This window comes from Coffea arabica, chromosome 10e (genome assembly GCF_036785885.1).
Source record: "Coffea arabica cultivar ET-39 chromosome 10e, Coffea Arabica ET-39 HiFi, whole genome shotgun sequence".
In the NCBI taxonomy this organism is placed as follows: Eukaryota; Viridiplantae; Streptophyta; class Magnoliopsida; order Gentianales; family Rubiaceae; genus Coffea; species Coffea arabica.
In genome coordinates, this window is record NC_092328.1 from 8,632,444 (window position 1) to 8,652,290 (window position 19,847).

The window sequence follows — 19,847 nt, forward strand, 5'->3', positions numbered from 1 at the left end:
GTGTCTACCTTGTTCACTTCTTCTCCACTTGAAATTGTCTTCACGGATGTTTGGACTTCACCTGTGTACTCCATTGACAACTTTAAATACTATATTCTCTTTGTTGATCATTTCACAAAATATATGTGGCTGTATCCGCTGAAACGCAAATCTGATGCTCGTAATGTTTTCATTTCCTTCAAGGCCTTGGTTGAAAAATTCTTCAACTGTGAAATCAAAACGCTTTACTCTGATAATGGTGGCGAATATCAGGCCCTCTCTTCCTTCCTAACAATCAATGGCATCTCTCATCTCACCTCTCCTCCTCATACTCCTGAACACAATGGCTATTCTGAACGTCGCCATCGTCATATTGTTGAAACTGGACTTTCTCTCCTTTCTCACGCATCTATGCCTCTGGCCTATTGGTCCTTTGCCTTTTCCACAGCCGTATATCTTATAAATCGTCTCTCGACACCTACTCTCAACAATGAGTCTCCATTCCTTAAACTTTTTGGCACTGTCCCTAACTACAATAAACTTCGAAGTTTTGGCTGCCTCTGCTATCCCTGGCTCCGTCCTTACACCTCTCACAAACTTGAACCCAAATCAACTCCTTGTCTCTTGGTTGGATATTCCTCTACTCAAAGTGCTTATCTCTGTCTTGATATATCCTCCAACCGATTGTACACCTCTCGTCATGTCCGTTTTGTTGAGTCTGTGTTTCCCTTTGCCAACTCTAATCTCACCCTCCCTCGGGTCACCTCCTCCACCACATCCGAATGGTGTTCTATGACTTTACCTGTCATTCCTTCTGTGTCCTCCTCCGTCCCAACAACCTCTCAACCCCAAGGACAACCTTTATCGTCGCAACCCGCATCCAGTTCTGGATTACCACCCATCTCCTCCCCTCCTACTCCAGCTGCAACTATATCCACAACCACCAACCCGACGCCCTCATCTCCTCAAGGCATAATTACTCGGTCCAAACACAACATTCACAAACCCATTCAAAAACTCAACCTCAATGCTGAACTCCACCATCCCACCCTTGTGCCCACCACCGTCAATCAAGCATTGAAAGATCCTCAATGGCGGCAAGCCATGTCCACAGAATTTGATGCTCTTCTTTGTAATGGCACGTGGGAACTTGTTCCATCTCATCCTACCCAAAATTTGGTAGGGTGTAAATGGATTTTTCGCATCAAGTACTTACCTGATGGCTCTGTTGACAGGTACAAAGCGCGTCTGGTGGCCAAAGGTTTTCATCAACGCCCAGGGGTTGATTTCACCGAGACCTTCAGTCCTGTCATCAAACCAACCACTGTGCGTCTGGTTCTTAGCCTTGCGATAAGTCAAGGCTGGTCACTTCGCCAACTGGATGTCAACAATGCCTTTCTTCAAGGCACACTTTCAGAAGTGGTGTTTATGTCTCAACCTCCAGGCTTCATTGACCGTGATCATCCTCACCATGTCTGCAGGCTTCGCAAGGCCATCTACGGCCTCAAACAGGCTCCACGCGCCTGGTATCATGAATTACGCCAATTTCTGCTCACTTCAGGCTTTCATAACTCCACGGCAGATACCTCTCTATTCATATTCAACACTCAAGGAGTTATTCTTTATCTTCTTGTTTACGTTGATGATATCATTGTTACTGGAAACACAGCTCAAGCTGTACATCAGTTTCTTCAGCAACTCTCTATGCGCTTCTCCTTAAAGGATCTTGGGGACTTACACTACTTCCTGGGTGTTGAAACGCTTCCCCATGACGATGGTCTGTTTCTTAGTCAACGAAGGTATATTGTTGATCTTCTTCAAAAAACTCGGATGACTGAGGCAAAACCAGCCACTACACCTCTAGCAACAAGTCCGCCTCTTACCTTGCATGCTGGTACTCCCTTATCTAATCCTACAGAGTATCGCACCATTGTTGGAAGTCTTCAGTACCTCTCCTTGACCCGTCCAGACATCACTTACACCGTCAATAAACTTTCTCAATTCATGCATCAACCAACGAATGAACATTGGACGGCTGTCAAACGCTTACTTCGCTATCTCTGTGGCACGTTAGATCATGGCATAACACTTCGTCGTAAGTCATCTCTTACTCTTCATGCTTTCTCCGATGCTGACTGGGCCGGCAACAAGGATGATTTTACTTCCACCAGTGCTTACATTGTTTATCTCGGCCATAATCCTGTATCTTGGAGCTCCAAGAAACAAAGAACTGTTGCCCGCTCTTCAACCGAAGCTGAGTATCGATCAGTTGCTGCCACGGCCGCTGAACTCCGATGGATTTGTTCTCTCCTCACTGAACTTGGCATTTCTATTCCCCATCAACCGGTGATTTATTGTGACAATGTTGGAGCCACAAACCTCTGTGCCAATCCAGTTTTTCACTCGCGTATGAAGCATGTTGCCTTAGACTATCATTTCATTCGTGAACAAGTACAAAACGGTCTCCTCAGAGTCTCTTATGTCTCAGCTTCTGATCAGCTGGCCGATGTCCTCACCAAGCCCCTGTCTCGCCAACAATTCACCATGGTTTTGAACAAGATTGGACTCACTCCACCACCGTCCATCTTGCGGGGGGATGAAAAGATAACATAACCGATGCTCTGTCTCCTAGATTTCTGGTAGTTAGTTCTGCTTAGAATTAGTCTCCGATAGGTATATCTGTTGTAACAGAACACATCCTCTAGGCTGTATTTTGTGTTTAAATACTAAGGCAATCGCTAGGAAAGGGGTAGGGGAAAACATTATATGCAAGCCTCTCTTCTTCCTCACCTCTCTTCTACAATTGCCACAATGAGATCGGGAGCTGAATCATCTGTGAAGGCATTGCAAACATCTCTTCTCTGAAGGTCACGAGGCAAATTTTCTTCCCGACTAACTCCGTAGAGATATTCCACCATTTTCTTGCTTTCTGACGGTTTCCGCCATTTAGCAGCATAGAAGAGGGCAGTATGTTTGTTCACATCCCCAAGGTAAGGCAAAATTGGGTTCTTGTTCACCATTGCTTTGGCAGCGTCCACATCTGCAGCTAAGGCCACGTGATGAAGAGCAGTTCGGCCAAGTTGGTCTCCGGCTTCAAGCTGCTCCTCATCTAACTCTCCCACAAGCTTCTGCACAAACACTGACTGGCCACAGCTAGCTGCCACATGAAGGGCTGTCATGCCAAGGTTGGAGATTTTTGCTGTCTCTGCATTTTGATTGGAACGAAATTGGCAACGAGCTTCTTTCCAATTTCCTTCCATTGCAGCTCTGTAGAGTTCTGGGAGCTTTGTTGTAACAGCTTTATCAAGTTGCTGACCCCCCAATTTCTTGAATTGCTCTTCACCTACCAATATGCAAGAATAGGCTGAGCTAAAAAGCGAAAAAGAAAAGAGGGGGGAAAAAAAGGCCAAGCTTCGGTCAAGCGTGGTACATGGCCAATTGTCCATCCTCAAAATTTCCAAAAGTCTGCTTGCACCCTATGGAATTCGTTTCATAAGGAATAACAGCCAAGCATATTGTCCTCTCCTAGGAAACTATGCTTAGTCAAAATTACCAAAATGCAACGCAAGAAAGACAACCAAAATTAGGAAATAATGTATTTTTTTTTTTTTGAGTTAACAAAAAGTTGTCATATTGCAAGAACGATAAAGAAAGCAAAGGCAATAATTGTTCATCTCCACCCAAGGAATAAAAAGAAAAAAGAACTGAAATAAAACTCAAAATAGGGAATGAGACAAAATTATTGGTATTTCTAAAATTGTGCTCAAAATAATTAGCCTATAGTTGTGAGTTAGGACATATATCTTTTGTCACACAAAAGTAATCCAAATATACGTCATGTGGCGTTAGAGTACAGTACCATCTCACGAGTGACTATATTCTAAAACTTGAACCTCAGAACAAGGTTGTAAAATTAGTCCTGATGAGGGCCTTAATACGTTTGACTTAAGGTCAAATTGAGCTCTAAAACTCCCATAATTCTGCCAAGGTCATCCTCATTAGAGTTACACAATCAAAGCACAAGCTCACCTCATATATATATATATCAAGGTGGGGCCTAGGTTTCTATTCCATTTCTCACTCCAAAGTCTGAAAAAAATATAAGAGCACAAGGTTATGATCGGATGTGGTATAGACTCGAAACGAAAATTTATAATCACCTAATTAGCAATCAAAACTTTGACGGGTAAGCGGAATGAATAAATCCATGAAGCTTTCATTTCTAATACTCTGACAAAGCACCCAAAAAAAATTCTTACCTTGTTTCATCTTCTCAAGAAATCTTTCGCCCCCGAGCATACCCATCATGCTTTCGTCCATCATAGCACTATGCATGTTGGTCAGCCTTTCTTTAATTCACTTGTGATAATAGACGTTCATGTTTTAGACTAATTTATATCTGAAAAAAGTGGGCATTCCTTGTGTTACATGCTGGAATCAAAAGTACTTCCAACTCCTGTGGCATTGTTAAGAATGATCTCTTGAGTGTTGCAGGGTTAAGTTTTGGCATTAGATTTTACTGATAAAAAGAGTATTCCAAAAACTAAAAGTACTCTGCAATGGGCAATAATGTCGAATTAATGTTGAAGTACACAAGTGCCTTTAATTTTGTCTGGTCACTACATAATCAGGGCAGGGTATCTTCTTTATCTTCCTTTTTGACTTTTTTCTTTTTAGTATTCTTGAGTTTATGGATGAAAGGATTGGTGAACATCCAAGATGATGAATTATTCCAACATAATCAAAACTGTTCTTATTATCTTAATTACGTTTGCCTACTTAGATAATGAATTAATGTCCCATATACTAGGAACCCAAAAAATGGGTAGGATATATAGATTGATTAAGGCGTAGATCTATGAAGAATGTTACTGATTTGAATATTGTGCGACATAAGTTGAAATTTCTCAAAGTGACAAAAAGATTATTTGGGTGTACAAAGATTAAATTTATGTGATCATTGTCTCTAAACTAATTGAGAATAGACTGCAGTATTGACGTCTTTACTAAGTGTGCATTGAAATTTAGAGACAACGGACAGAATAAAAGCACATTTGCTCCTTTTTTTTTTTTTTTGAATTGACTGCTTGCAATTTTATTACCAGAATGATTGGTACATTCGCTTTTCCAGTTCTCACCCTTTCATTTGATTGGGGCCTCTGGGCAGGTAAAGAAGCTTTGGTGGATTATCAAGCAAGACGCCATAAAGCCGCATAAGTTAAGAAAATTGGACCCATTTGGATGGCTAATTTTTGGAATTTTTGTAGAAACGTGTACTGTAATAATTTGATACATGTGAGATAAAAAAATAATTGAAAAACGTATTCACGAAAAATATAAAAAATTTTTGGAGAAAAATGTCATCCCAAACAAGGCGGGTGAAGAGGCAAAGATCAAACACTTCCCAACTTTGGGGATAAACATTAAATTTAAAAATATACACTTTTCCATCCTCTGGTGGTGGTTTGAGCAAAAGATGTAAAGAAATGGAAGAAAGTATAAAACCAATAAAAAATGTTAAAAAAATTAAACAATATATAGTTGACCAATTGCAATGGGAAATGTATAAGGTTGGTTTACAACATTTGTGCAATGTAATTTGGATTTTTTTCAACAACGAAAGTTTAATTAATATCATGTATTATATTATTTTTGATGCAATGTATAAGGTTGTTTTGATGCCAACGAAAGTTTTTTTCAAACACATGTTGTGCATGTCGTTGTGATTTTGAGCAAATGATATGAAGAAAAGAAGAAATTACAGAACCAAAAATGTATTTTTTTTAGAAACAATGAATTTTAATTAATTATCACATTCTGTATATTACGCCAATATTCTTCTAACTTTTTCCTATGTGCAACAAAATGTAACCGATAAGTACCTAATCCTATTTTTTTTTTGGTGGTGGGGGGGGGGGGGGGGGCGTGAGAGGCACAACTAAAATTAAAACAACATTAAGTACAACTTATCTGGGGAAACTAATTCCCCGCAAATCATCAACTACAAAAGATGAAACCAATGGGGGACAATTAGCAAAAGTACAAAAAGAAGAAAAGCATAGTTCTTTCAACCCCATCTAATTATCCCAAAAAATAGTTGCCAGCAAATTAGCTTTTGAACTTGTAAGAGGAGGACAAAATTTGCCTTGTGGGCCAAGAGAAGAGAATTCTACAGCAAGGCAAAGGGCAGCCAAATGTGGAGAGAGAGGATTTTTATCAGGTTCCAAGATGGTTTTATTACAGTTTGCCCAAAGACACCAGCAAATGAAAGCAAAGAGTGTTCCCCAGGGGATGGAAAAGAAAGGGGATTTTTGTACCAAGGAGCATCCCACCCGAAGCTACTCCTGGAAGTTAACATCAACATTAATGTGGGGCTTAAACTTTAAAGTACTCCCCACAAAACATGGCAATAGGGCAAAGTCTTAAAGCATAGGCCAAAATCTTCAGATTTAAGCAACGATGGCAAAAGTCGTCCTGAGTAATCCTTCTCTTGGAAAGATTGGATTCGGTAGATATGCTGCTTAAGGAAACCAGCCAAATAAAGTGTTTGACTCTTGAGGGGGCAGGCACTAATGTTCCCAATCCATTTGTAAGAAGAAGGGCAAACTCCATGGGTGGGATTGAACTGATCCATATTCTCTACCTGGCTAGCCTGATTATAGACTGATTTTTTGCAAAAAAATCCATTGCTGGAGAGAGTCCATCTGAGTGAATCAGAAGAGGGCTGATGGTTTTGTCTAGGAGTAGCAAAAATTGCATGAGTAATAATAATCTCTGGTAGCACAAAGGAGAAATTTTTTCTGAAATCCAAGTACCTTGAGGCCCAAACAAATCTTTACCTAAGAGATTTTCTTCCTTTCGTATAAGAGGTCCTTGGATCATTGATCTGGGAGAGGAATTTGAAAATGTTAGGATCCAAACGCGAAATAAACAACATTGAAATATCAAATGCACAACAATTTAATAGCAAATAAGCCACAAGCATGAATGATAAATGACACACAATATTTAACGTGGTTCGACTCCACCATTGAGCCTACGTCCACGGAGAGAAACATGTTCTTTATTATGAGAGAAAAACCCTATACAAGAATACAACTTGAACCCAAGGCCAACTCTTGTATACCATCTCTCATCTCTCAAGAACCCTCTCTCACACCCCATGTATAAGGCTACATGATGCCCTTTGTGTCTCCTTGTGTGTCTTAGTATCTCTTGTGTAATATGCCAACCAACCTATTTATAGGGAACATTACTGCCAAAAAAACCAAATAACAATTGGAAATCAATATTATTTCCTAAACTCATATAGAGTAGGAAATAGCATCTAAATCCTGCTAAATAGGGTTTTACTTGACTACTACTTCAAGTAACTAAATTCAATTAGAAAACTAGCTACTTTCCACACCAAATAAAAAATCTACCTAAAAGAATTTAAGCCAATTTCCTAACAGAAAACCACTTGTTTTCCCATACACAAGCACATTCTCCATCACTAACTTGCTACGTGGTTCACATATTAAAAAGATCTACCCCCTTCCTTAAGCAGTTCAGATCTAAAGACCCCTTTTTCTTGTTTGAGTTCCAGTCTACCCAAGAGAGTAGATTTATTTCTGCTAACACATTTATTTGAGCGAATTCTAGCCCATGGTTTATGCTTGTCATTCGAAAGTTGCCAGCGCATCCTAAGAACATAAAAGTGCGAATGAGGAAATTAACAGTGAATTTGATCCGTCATTGGCACCATGATTGTGTGGGCAGCATCGTAATTTCACATCAATGATCAATTCCATGTAGCGGTGCCTTTGGTGCATTGTATGGCCGGAATTTATTTCTCAATTGTGTTTTGTTTGCTCTTAAATTTAGTATAAAAAATTATCCTTCACTTTTACCGTCATTTAGTACCAGTTAGTTAATTTGTTCATAAATTTAATATCATGACAATCACTTAGTGTTCATTCTAATCATTATCCAAAGTTAATAATCTTGATTCTATTATTACTTGCACTTGATTATTATTTCATATAATCATTGTGAAGTAAATATTCCTTATGAATGAATATAAATATATGAATGTGAAGTAAATATTCCTTATATGAAGTAAATATTTCTTTTATATGAATGTGAATATTCCATATCTATGAATCTAAATCTGAGCATCGTCGCTGCTCGCGCATGGCGCAAATCCACCTGCTACAACAGGCTACTAGCCTACTTAAATGTCTCTACTAGGAGTCATAAAGCTCCATCAGTACAAGTATTAGTGTGAAAGTATCTATAGGAAGACTCTTATGTATGTAAATATAATAGTTTATTATTAACCTAGATAATTTCTATTTTTTTAATTTTAATGTATTCAACTGCAATAATACTGTGTTTTTAATTTATCATTACTCTTTTGAGCACATACCAATTGTCATATCTGGGCAGCCTCCCGCCTCTCGTGCGAGGCCCAAATTAACTAGTTTTTGTCAAGGCAGCTTGGTGGATTAGGGAGGTTTGTTTATCCCTTGTCCTCCTTTTTTTCCTTGGTCCTGGTGACATTTGACCAATTCACAAGATGTAACTTCCTATTTCCATCCGCAGCACCCCAAAGAAGGTTTCTCTGGTTTCTATCAATAGAGTCGTAAAATTTTCCCTGGACAATGATAGTAATGAACCACTGAACTTGGCTCAGTGGCAGCCCCCACCTGCAGTAAAAAAAAGGGATAATTTCAGAAACCTTCCTTGAGGTTTCTAACAATTGCAAAGATCTTCCCTGAGGTTTATTAAATTACACCTACCTCCCTTGCTTTTACTATTTATATAACAACATAGATTCAAAAGGCTATATTTTTTCTTAAAAATCCTAAACTACCTTTTTGTACAAAAATTATTTTGCCAATTGCTTTCTTTCATATTTCAACCAAACTCATTGTACTAACAAACTAGCCTAACAAATAGTCTAATTCCAAATTATAAATCTAAGCAATTCCATTATCATAGTCATAAAATTGCTTCTCCCAAAGCATGTATTCAATTTTGAAGATTTATTCCATTATCCAAAAATATTCTCACCATATAGTTTCATGGAATAGTCAAACTCACAATCAACGACCTTTATATTTGCATAATCTTCAATATAGGATGCCATGGTTTAGCTCCATATAGGTGGCCTAACTCCTACTACATGAGCCACATTATGGCCTTGAAAAAAATTCTTAGGGGAGATTTAGACATGGATGGGATTAATCAAATTTAAGAAAAGAAAAGGTATCATTATGACTATAGAGATGTTCAAGAAATTCATTTTGCCAAAAACAAAATTCTGTTTACAATTAATCGCACCCAAACTTCAAACCCAATGCCTACACCTTCTCAAAACAAAATAATCTAGCTTACCATTAAATTTCCAAACATGTTAACGTCTTAAATACAGAGAAAAAACTATTTCCTTAGCGAAACCACAACCAACAATTGTCAAACATAAAAAGAAATATAAATGTACTTATTAATATCTTAAAATGTTTTTTGGATGAATGATAAACAAATTAGCAAATTTATCAATTTCAGTCCCTCTTCCTTTTTTGGCCAATGATTGCATTATTTGTTCCATTATTATTGTGTGCCTCTTCATTTCCTTTGAATTTGACCATGAAATTGGATTTTACTTCAATCATCAAATCTACTCCCTCAACTAAACTTGTGATTTGGCAATTCCAAAGAGAAGAAATGAGGAATAGGAATATCTAGTAGAGTTTAAGGGATCACTTGTGATGTGATTGGCTACAATTATAAGCAATGGTTGGTGGTAATTTGAGAGCAAGTTATAGAAGGAAGGGGTTGGTGGTAAGTGAAAGAGAATCGTCGTTGGTTATAACTTGTAAACATGATAGCCGAAAATGTTAGGTTTTTTTTTCTTTTTTTAATCTCATTTCATTATACTATGAATTATTTATTAAGTGAAGGTTGTTATAGTCATTTTATTTTGACAAGGGAGGTTAGTGTAATTTATAAAATTTGAGGGGAGCCAAGTGAAATTGTTATAAATCTCAGGAGAGGTTTGTGAAATTATCCCTAAAAAAATCCAAAAGTGGTGCCACAATACTTCCTTGGTCGTCAAGTTTGCAGACCTACTAGCGCCTATCACACAAACCTTGTTAGGCTCCCCTCCCCTCTAAATTAGAATAGAATGGATTTATACAATAAATTTGCCTTCCACCTTCTAAGCTTTCCTAGGACTTTATCAAGCATAAAGTTAAATTTCTTCTCAGAGGCACGACGAAAGGAAAGAGGAAATCCAAATTAAGAACCCGAGTCATTAGTTTCTTTTTGCTTACTTTGAAAATAATTTCTTTTGCATGCTTCAACAGCTAATAATAATAAAGGCAGAATGTACACTAATAACATCATACATATAAATTTAAAAAAATGAACGCTTGGAGAGACAAAAAGATGGAGAGAGTACACATGCCATAAATAATGAAACTCTGACAGCCTGCATGCAATAGCAAAATGAACAAGGCAAAGAACCACATATAAAAAAAATTATAATAATTCCATTAGTCAATAGAGTTGTTGAACTACATAGAGGACGCCTTAATCTGATGGTAAAAATTGGTATCACAAGATTTAGAAATTTTAGATTCAAATCTTTTTTTTTCCTTTCATACTTTTTAAATCCCACCCCTTTCCTGTATGAAAAAAGTTAAAAAAAAAGCTCGTATACTACACATGAGATATGGTCTCACTAGTATGTCCCATTAGAGTAGCTATATTTTTAAATCCTTCATTCAAATACGTTTCTTTTGCTGATTGGCTAAACAGCAAACATTCACCTGTAGCAATTAAATAAAGGAAGGGAGATACTTGGCTATTACACCTTAGTCAAATTATCTGCAAGTCGGACATTTTCAAACAATGCACGAGCAAGAATTCTGGAGCAAGTGAATACCTCTAGCATGTAGAACTATAAATAATTTTCAGGTGGCATTAAATTTAGATTTTCAAATTCCACGACCTACTCGAAAAATGAAGCATAAACAATCTATTGCGCTTACCTTTTATCTTTTCTCATGTATATTTTATTATCTAAAATATCCATTGCTTTGGTGCTGCAGAAGTGGGAATTGTTCTCATATCGTGTTGACTCACTTTCCAATTCATAAACATTGAACAGACCCTTGATTCTTTTTCAAGTTTAGTATATAAATAACAACCGACCTTCGGCTGGGTCTTCCTGTAATTAATTTTTTGAGTTTTTCCACTTCCAAAAAAAAAATTCTAATGTTCAGCCACATTTCACAATTATATCTCCACAGCAGAAGGCAACGTCAAAATAGTAGAGAGAGAGAGAGTCTGCCCCTTTTTATTTTTTTCTTATGGGATGTGTCTGGTTTAAACCAATTAATTAGTGAAGCTTTGATATATCAATAGAATAGGCTTTTCTGTTGAAAATAGTAGAAAAAGGAAGCTCCATTTCCGATGATACATTTCCTTTAATTTGTGTTGTATTGCTTCATCAATAGCCAAGCTTATAATCATGTCAATATATAAAAATTATTCAGCTAAAAGTAATTATATTTCCTTAAATTAGCCAAACTAAACTTAAGAGGAATGGGTGTCAGTGTCGCATAGACTTTCATGGCATGTGATACATTAATACTAATCATCGACCACCAAATAATATGTTTGGTGACATAATATTATAATGTATTACTCGTATCCACATACTACACACATTGTGTATTTAACACTTTTTTGAACGTCATCTACCTGTATCTAAAATTTAGTTAATCAATACTAAACAACCATCTACAAGCATCCATAACGAAACTATCATATTAAATGGATTACCAGGAATCAATTACATTAATAGCTAATACCAACCATAGGTATCTTATTACAAGATATGAACACGTAAACAAGAAACTCGCAAGGAGAAATTAAAGTTTTAAGAGTAAAAGATATTCAATATACTCATGTGAAAGCCATCTATACAATGGTAAACAAATTAGCAGCAAATTGTGGAATGAGATCAAACCCTGTCATTTGCCAACAATAGACGGTGGCCAATTTTCCTGAGACGCCAAGACTTGCGATCCCTTTGTCCCTGAAAAATGCCAGGTCCAGATTTGAATAGGAGCGCTTGCAAAAGCAAAGGAAGCTGCAACCAGGTGAAAATGATAACAGGGAAACAAGCAACGACAGTGATGGGAATGTAAGCCCAGTTAAGCCTTGTCTGAAGTGACAATCCAATTGCTGTACCAAAAGATATCATCATTGTGGCTACAGCGACACCCAAGGAAATTAGACCTCTCAGCAAAACCTTGGGAAGTAAGTCCAGAAAATCGTCTTCTGTATATCTCGATGTTTGCATCGAGAGGAACATGAGCAGAGAAATGGCGGAGAATATCATGGAAAACGCGTTTGATATGGAAAATGCCAGGAAAAGTTTTTTCCTGGCCAGAATCGGGACGCCCGTGTTGCCATTGTTGCCACCGGGTACAGTTATCATAGCAGCAAATGCAACTGTTGCGACCAGAGTAGCTACGACCATGCACGAATTTGACATATCCTTCATCCATTCCTTTGCATTAGTTAGCAAATCTTTATGCTCATCAAAGAATAATTCTCGAGGTGTTTTTCCACCCGAGTTCTTTTCTGTCCTTAACTCAAAATAGACTAATGCTTCCACGGCCTGCATGCAGTTACTTAGAGGATTAATCGATGTTTATGCACTTAATTTGCTAATACTAGTGCAATTAATTTATAGCAAAACTACAAAATTTATGGGTATGAAGTTAAATAAAGTTTTGGGTCAGCTATTATACTTTTGGGAGAATTGCAGTTTTGGTCCCCAATGTTTGTGGTCTTTATTATTCCAACCACAGCAAATATGGTCCCCAAAGTTTCCGATTTTAGGTAGATCTACGACAACTAATGAAAAATTACAATGTATAATGGTCAAATTTAAATTGGAGTTAATCAAAAATTTTAATTTTGCATTTTTGGTCCCTAATTTTTGAAATTTTGATCAATATGGTCCTTTATGTTTCAAATAGTTATATTTAAGTTTTTCCAATGAAATAAAATGTGAACTAAATTTAAATACATAACAAATGTGTTCTGAAATCTTTATAAAAATTCCTAAAATCACTTCACGTTAACTCAATGCTGTCTTTTAGCCTAAAAACATATCTATTTGTTAAATTAATTATAATTGAATAACAATGTATGGATGATATTTTACAAATTCATGAAAAATGGAGAATCCTAATTAGTATATAACTTTATTGTAATACTATTATATAAATTGTCATGTGATTTGTAGAGATAGGCTTCAATTAGTTTTGGTTAGGAATCTTGACTACATTAATAAGTAAAGGTAATTACCAAATGACGTACTCTTATAAATTTTTTAAAATACTTCTTTTTTTTTTCTTGTCTTTCCTTCTAAATTAAATATTTTAATAATAAAATTTTAATGTACTCATATATATGTTCACTTGCATTCATAATTCTATCAAGAATTTAAACAATTATATAAAATGATTGTTTATTTGAAACCTAATTGACAGCTAATTGAAATGCCAAAAAAATATAATAGGAAAAATTATTTTCAATCAACTTAATTACATATAGTTGTTTACTTTTTAAAGGGATATCAAATTGAGTGCTTAGTTATTAGTATAAGTAAAAAATGATAAAATTCATTATCAATTATTTATTGATATAATTACATGTAATTTGCCAAATTGGAGACCAACTATGCAAAAGAGAAGAAATATATTAGAAATTAGTAGCATGATTAATGAAATAAAGAAAAAAATGAAGAAGAAAGGTTTGTTTAGTTTTTTCATATTTTTTGATACTAGATTTTTTTAGTACGAATAATACAATTTCAACCCAATTTATATTTAGTTTCACTATAAAACCGCCAATATTACTATTCAAAACTTAAGAGACTATAATGATTCATATTCCAAACTTTGGGGACTAAAAATGTAAAGTCAAAATAGTTGACTAACAGAAATTTGATTTTGACCGTTAGGAAAGATTGAATTTCCGTTAATTGTCCTAAATTTATCTAAAATTAGAAACTTTGAAAACCACATTTGCTTTGATCAAAACATTAAGAACTAGATCACCACATTGACCAAATATTGGGAATCAAAACTACAATTCTCCCTATACTTTTTGGTGTTACACTTTTGTGACACAATACATTTTATTTTGGGGTAACACTATTTGTCCCTTTCTTGCAAAATTCAGTAGGATTATAGGGACAACTATCATTCTAAAATGTGGCGTAGAATAGGTGGGTTACTAAAAGTGTAACAAAGAACCCAAAACCTTTTAGAAATGCAATGGGTGCCTAAAAGTATATGTTTAAATAGACATGTATCTTATATGGGAAGTAAAGAGTATTCTGTAGACGGTTTGAGATAGAATTGCCAAAACATTGCATTAGTTACCTTGAACCATTGTAATTCTCGCTGCATCTGAAATGCAGGACCTGGGACGGATTGGAGTTGAGGTGTAGGAGCCAATTTTGCTGCCAGATGAAGGGAATTATTTTTCCCCTCAAGTTGTAAGTCGGCATACGCCTTTGTATTTTTTCCAATCAAATTAATCAAGTAATTAAATATCTCCACTCGGCGATGCTCAATAGCTACATGCAACAACAAACGTCCGGTAGGTATGTTCGCATATTGACCGTCATCCAACGTGAAATGTCCGGTGGATGTGTCTGTATATTGATCATCATGCAACAGCAAACGGCCAGTGGCCGTGTATGTGTATTGAACACCTGTGGCATCACGCGACGACACACCTCCTGTGGCTGTTTCTGCATACCAAATTAGATCAGGAAAATGTTTTAAACATTCTTGTACAAGTTCATATACTCCATGCTCCACGGCTAAGTGCAAGATTGCAGTTCTATCCTTGGGGATGAAGTAATTCTGAACAAATTCCATTTCTTGTTTTTGCAACTCTTTACAGACAAACTTTACAAGTCTAACTGCATCCAAGTTTCTTTGCATTGTTTTGAACATCTTCCATATTCCTGCGACAAATAGAAAGACAAGGCAAGTAAGCACGCACAAGTTTACGTTTGTACTGAAGATTATTCGGAAAAATATTTTAGGAATAATGGTCTAGCACTTTTTGTGATATAGTTTATGTGAGATGACTGGTAAGAAAATAAAACAGTGATTGGAAAAGTGTTTAGAGAATACTACAAAATTTTCTAGTAAGTAGCCAATCCAAGAACAGAAATTTGATCTAGGTGACTTCAGCTACATTGGGTTGAGTATCCAATAACTGTAAAATAAAATCAAAATCGTGAATATTCAAAAAATTACAGGCTTGAGTATTCAATGCATGAAGTTGAAATTTTTAAAAGGGTTAAATTCTAGTAAACCTCCTATCCCCGTGATTTAAGCGAAAGTTAGGAAACTATCTAAATCTTTAAAATTCTTTAGAGAACCTACATGTAATTTGAACAAATATGAGAAATGGATGGAGACTGTCTAAATTGACTGTATAATCTAAAATACTTATTTTGCCCTTTGTTGTTATTCTTGTTTTCAAGGGTATTTAGGGTCTTTTAGATATACATCTGTACTGATCCAAGCTTTATTTTTAACGCCAACTAACGTGGAGGGGATATTTGATAATTGTCTTGTCATTCAAGGGGTTTGACAGTAATATGGTCAAACCACAGGATAGGTTTTATAATCTGGTTAAGCCTCATGTATGTAGAAGCAATTAACCCTAAACACTATACGTCACCGAACATTTTTAGCATCCCAAACTATTGGAAGCATAAAGAACTAATAGAGTAATAAACAAAGATAAAGTAGCCATAGAACTTCCAAACCTTTATTGAACTTGCTCATAAATTTGAAGAATAAAGCTGCTGAGTCTCGATTCTTGCTGTTAGCAACACCGCTTGTTGAATCTTCGTGCTTAGTTTCCTCCTTATCAACTTGTATAGCAACCCCACTTGTTGAATCTTTGTGCTTAGTTTCCTCCTTATCAACTTGTACCACTAAAGATTAACGAGAATTAGAGTAAAATCGCACAAACTGGAACTGATAAACTGAAGAACTACTTATCGCATATCAATGTACTTGATACTGATAAATATCAAGCACAAGAAAGATAGAAATCCTATGCTAAAGTAATGAGCTGGAAAGAAATAAGTTTTACGTCGCATTTTTTTGCTTAAGAAAGTTTTATATATACACACAAGCATGTACGCCGTGCGCACACACATACATATATATATACACGGACACACACATACATACATACATACATACATATATATATATATATATATACCATAAGCGAACCAGAAACTCTAAGGATGAAGATTTGGAAAGGATTACTTACATTTATAAATCCAGGATATCCATGCAGAAATTTTATTTCCACTTGCAAATGCTTTAGGCTGCATTGCGAGTACATGAAGTATGGACATTTTGTTGTGGTTTTCTTTATAAGCCAACTCAGGATATCTCTCAAGGATACGCAAAGCAATATCTGTAAAAGAAATCTATGATCATTAGTATCTTTAGTTTAAGACATGTAAGTTTTTGTTATTGTTACTTTAGAGGCAAGGATGGAACTTGGGGCGGGCCACCACCGCATGTCCTCGAGATTAAACTATATTATCTCCTCTAATTAAAAATGGAAAGATTTTTTAAAACAAATTATTTATGAATTAGAAGATTTGGTCCCACAATAATTTCATAAAATTTTATGTTGATTTCAAAATCCTTGCGTATGGACATGAAATTACCTCTCCAAAGTAAATACTCTGGCTTCAGCAATGATCAGATGTGACACTAAAGGTTTTGACTTTTGAGGAATGGGCTTTACTGGCCATGTTATAAAATTGTAGCTAAACCAATAATTTCAAAATTCAAACACCCATGCCCCATATATATATATATATATATATAATGATGTATAAGGAACTTAATTAGGGGAGGGATTGGTTGAATGGTATAAGGGAAATGAACGTAAGTGAGACACCATGAGTTCGATACCTCTTACTTGTAAAAAAAATAATAATAATAAGGAGCTTATCTGTACGGGCTGGCTCACCATATGATCCCGTAGCAGTGATTGCCACAATTAAGTCGGGAGCTGAATCATCCGTGAAGGCATTGCAAACTCTGCCCTCAAGAAGAACAGGCACATTTTCGTCCTCAGTAATTACTTGGCAGAGATACTCCACCATTTTCTTGCTTTGTGATGGATGTCGCCATTTAGCAGCATAGAAGAGGGGGGTAAGTCTATTCACATCCCCAAGGTAAGGCAAATTTGGGTTCTTAGCCACCACTGCTTTGGCAGCGTCCACATCTGCAGCTAAGGCCACGTGATGGAGAGCAGTTCGGCCAAGTTGATCTATGGCCTCAAGCTGCTCCCGAGATAGAATCTTCACTAACTGCTCCACAAACCCTGACCGGCCGCAGCTAGCCGCCACATGAAGGGCTGTCATGCCAAGGTTGGAGATTTTTCTTTTCACTGCATCTGGATCTTGATCAAAGATGACTTTAGCCTTTTTCCATCTCCCTTTCATTGCAGCTCTGTATAGTTCTGGGTGATTGGCTGAATCAGCTTGAGCCTCTTGCTCACCCCCTTCCCCCGTATCCATGAGTCGTTTCAAATCCCCGGCTGCACCGGCAGATTCAAGACAATTTAGAAGGGGCCAGGCTTACAATAGTAGTAGTAATAATGATGATGATGATGACGTCGTTTTTTAGGCAATGACATTATTAGTAATAATGTTATTATTATCATTATTAATGTCATTGTTATTAATATTGTTATTTTTAATTTTTATCAAAAGATTAATCTTTTAACATTGTACAAATTAGCAGGTATGGACCAACTAATGCACACACTTTTAGTATAAAGAAACTTAATCCCTTTCTAAATATTACAACATAACTCGTAATTAAGATTTGTACCATTCCAAAACTTACATCTCAATAACTCCAATTATAGAGAGAGGAACGTATTACAATATAATGCCAATATTGTAAACTAGGGTTGAGATCGTTAGTGAAAGTAATCCATATGCATGTATGACATGATCATGCATAAAGCTCGATAGTCATCACACATTTTTGCAAACATAAGAAACTCTAAATTTAGCACTGACACGAGACTCCTGGAAAGATACACAAATTTGTGCCCACTGTTTCATTATTGTTTAATTATCTATACAATATTAATGTACGAATATCCAAAATTATTTGTTGGTTGGCTTAAGTAAGACTGAGCCTATCTTTCTTCAAAGCTTGGCGCATAATTTTGTGGAGTTTGAACTGAACTGAAGCTCACCTCTTTTCTTAATTGGCTGGACCGGTCGAGTTCAGATTTACTCAACCTCAAGAAATTTAAACCCTTTTTTCCCTCATCATACTGACAGGCATAATATATTATTGTGCGTTGAGAAAGTGTATACAATCGAGATATGTGTGAAATACATCAAAAGATTTTGGAAACTAAAACTTCAGTAAAAATTTGACATAATTGGCGACCAAGCTACAGCTCAAGAAAGGGGAAACCTAGGTTTCTATTCTATTTCTCACACCAATGTCTAAAGAGCCAGGGCTACAAGTCAGTAAGAAAAAAAAAAAAGGGGGAAGACCACAAGCTCATGATCTGAAGCGGTACAGACTCAAACCGGAACTTTACAGATCACCTAAATTGAGAATTAAAACTTTGACACGTAAGTTAAATGAATAAATTTACTAAGCTTGGATTTAAAATATTCCAAAACAACCACAAAACAATCAATTCTTACCACGTCTCATCAGTTCAATGGCTTCATTTGATGTCTCATTGCCGTGCTCCATCTCAAAAATTTTTGATCGTTCTCTCTTTGATCAGCCTTTCTTAGATTTATCTACAATAATAAGCAAGGTTCATGTTTACACTTATTTATAGATAAAAAATAGCAGGCATTCCTCGCACTACATTCTCGAAAATACTTCAATTGTAACATGGTTAAGGAATGATCTCTTGAGTGTTGCAGGGTAAAGCTTTGCAGTAGGTTTTACTGTAAGAGAGTTCCAAAAACAAAAAGTACTCTCAGACGGTGACGAATGTTGAAGTACATCACATCTTTTTTCTCTCATTTTTTTTTCCCTTTTTGGAATTTTGATGTTAATGATTGAAAAAGACTGCTGAACCCATGAGGAGATGAATTATTGTAACAGGAGGAGAACCGTTCTTATCAGCTCAATTATCTTTCACTGCTTGTAAGTGAGCTTTATTGTGACAATTGGTACAAGAGGGAGACTGACTTGGGACTTAGTATTATATAATGAAGTAATCTCTTATATATATGTATATTAGAACTTAAAAATGGAATAAATGTAAAAGAAGAATTATTATTTCAAGTTTTGTTTAAAAATTATTCGACGTTTCCTGACAAGTTTTCGAGCAAAAAAAAAAAAATCAGTGTACAAAGATCAATTTTTTTTTTAATTTGGTTGGTGATAGTCTCTAATTTAGTTGAGGATTGTCTCCAATATCAAACTTAGTTGGTAAGCGTGGAATAAACTTTAGAGAAATAGAGCAAAAGTGTATTTGCTCTTTTGTAGGATCGGCCGATTTCGGCAATGCAACTTTATAACCAGCAGTGTACTACTAGCTTCCTTGAGTGCATGTGAAGGATTGATACATTCATTAATTTCTAAGTGCTCACCCTTTCTTGTGTTGTGTAGGTAAGAAGCGGTGGATTATCAAGCAAGACGTGGGGAGCCGCATTTAAGATCGGACACATTTGAAGCAGATATATCCAATGGATTACTGCCTCGCAAATTCTCATTTAAATCAGTTGAGGCCAAATGCCCATT

General features: G+C 36.1%; 2 protein-coding genes across 2 annotated transcripts in view; one reads left to right on the forward strand and one right to left on the reverse strand.

Annotated features, from left to right (window-relative positions):
• Positions 1-19,847, forward strand: part of LOC113711208 (uncharacterized) — a 195,439-nt gene that overhangs the window by 131,978 nt on the left and 43,614 nt on the right. The gene's annotated exons all lie outside the window — the stretch shown is intronic.
• Positions 11,774-18,889, reverse strand: LOC113712718 (uncharacterized). Its single transcript, XM_027236254.2, has 6 exons — positions 18,791-18,889; positions 17,080-17,652; positions 16,363-16,512; positions 15,845-16,015; positions 14,436-15,028; positions 11,774-12,658 (listed from the first exon to the last, which is right to left on the reverse strand). Exons 1-6 carry the CDS (start codon positions 18,840-18,842, stop codon positions 11,996-11,998), a joined length of 2,202 nt encoding a protein of 733 aa, XP_027092055.1. The 5' UTR covers positions 18,843-18,889; the 3' UTR covers positions 11,774-11,995.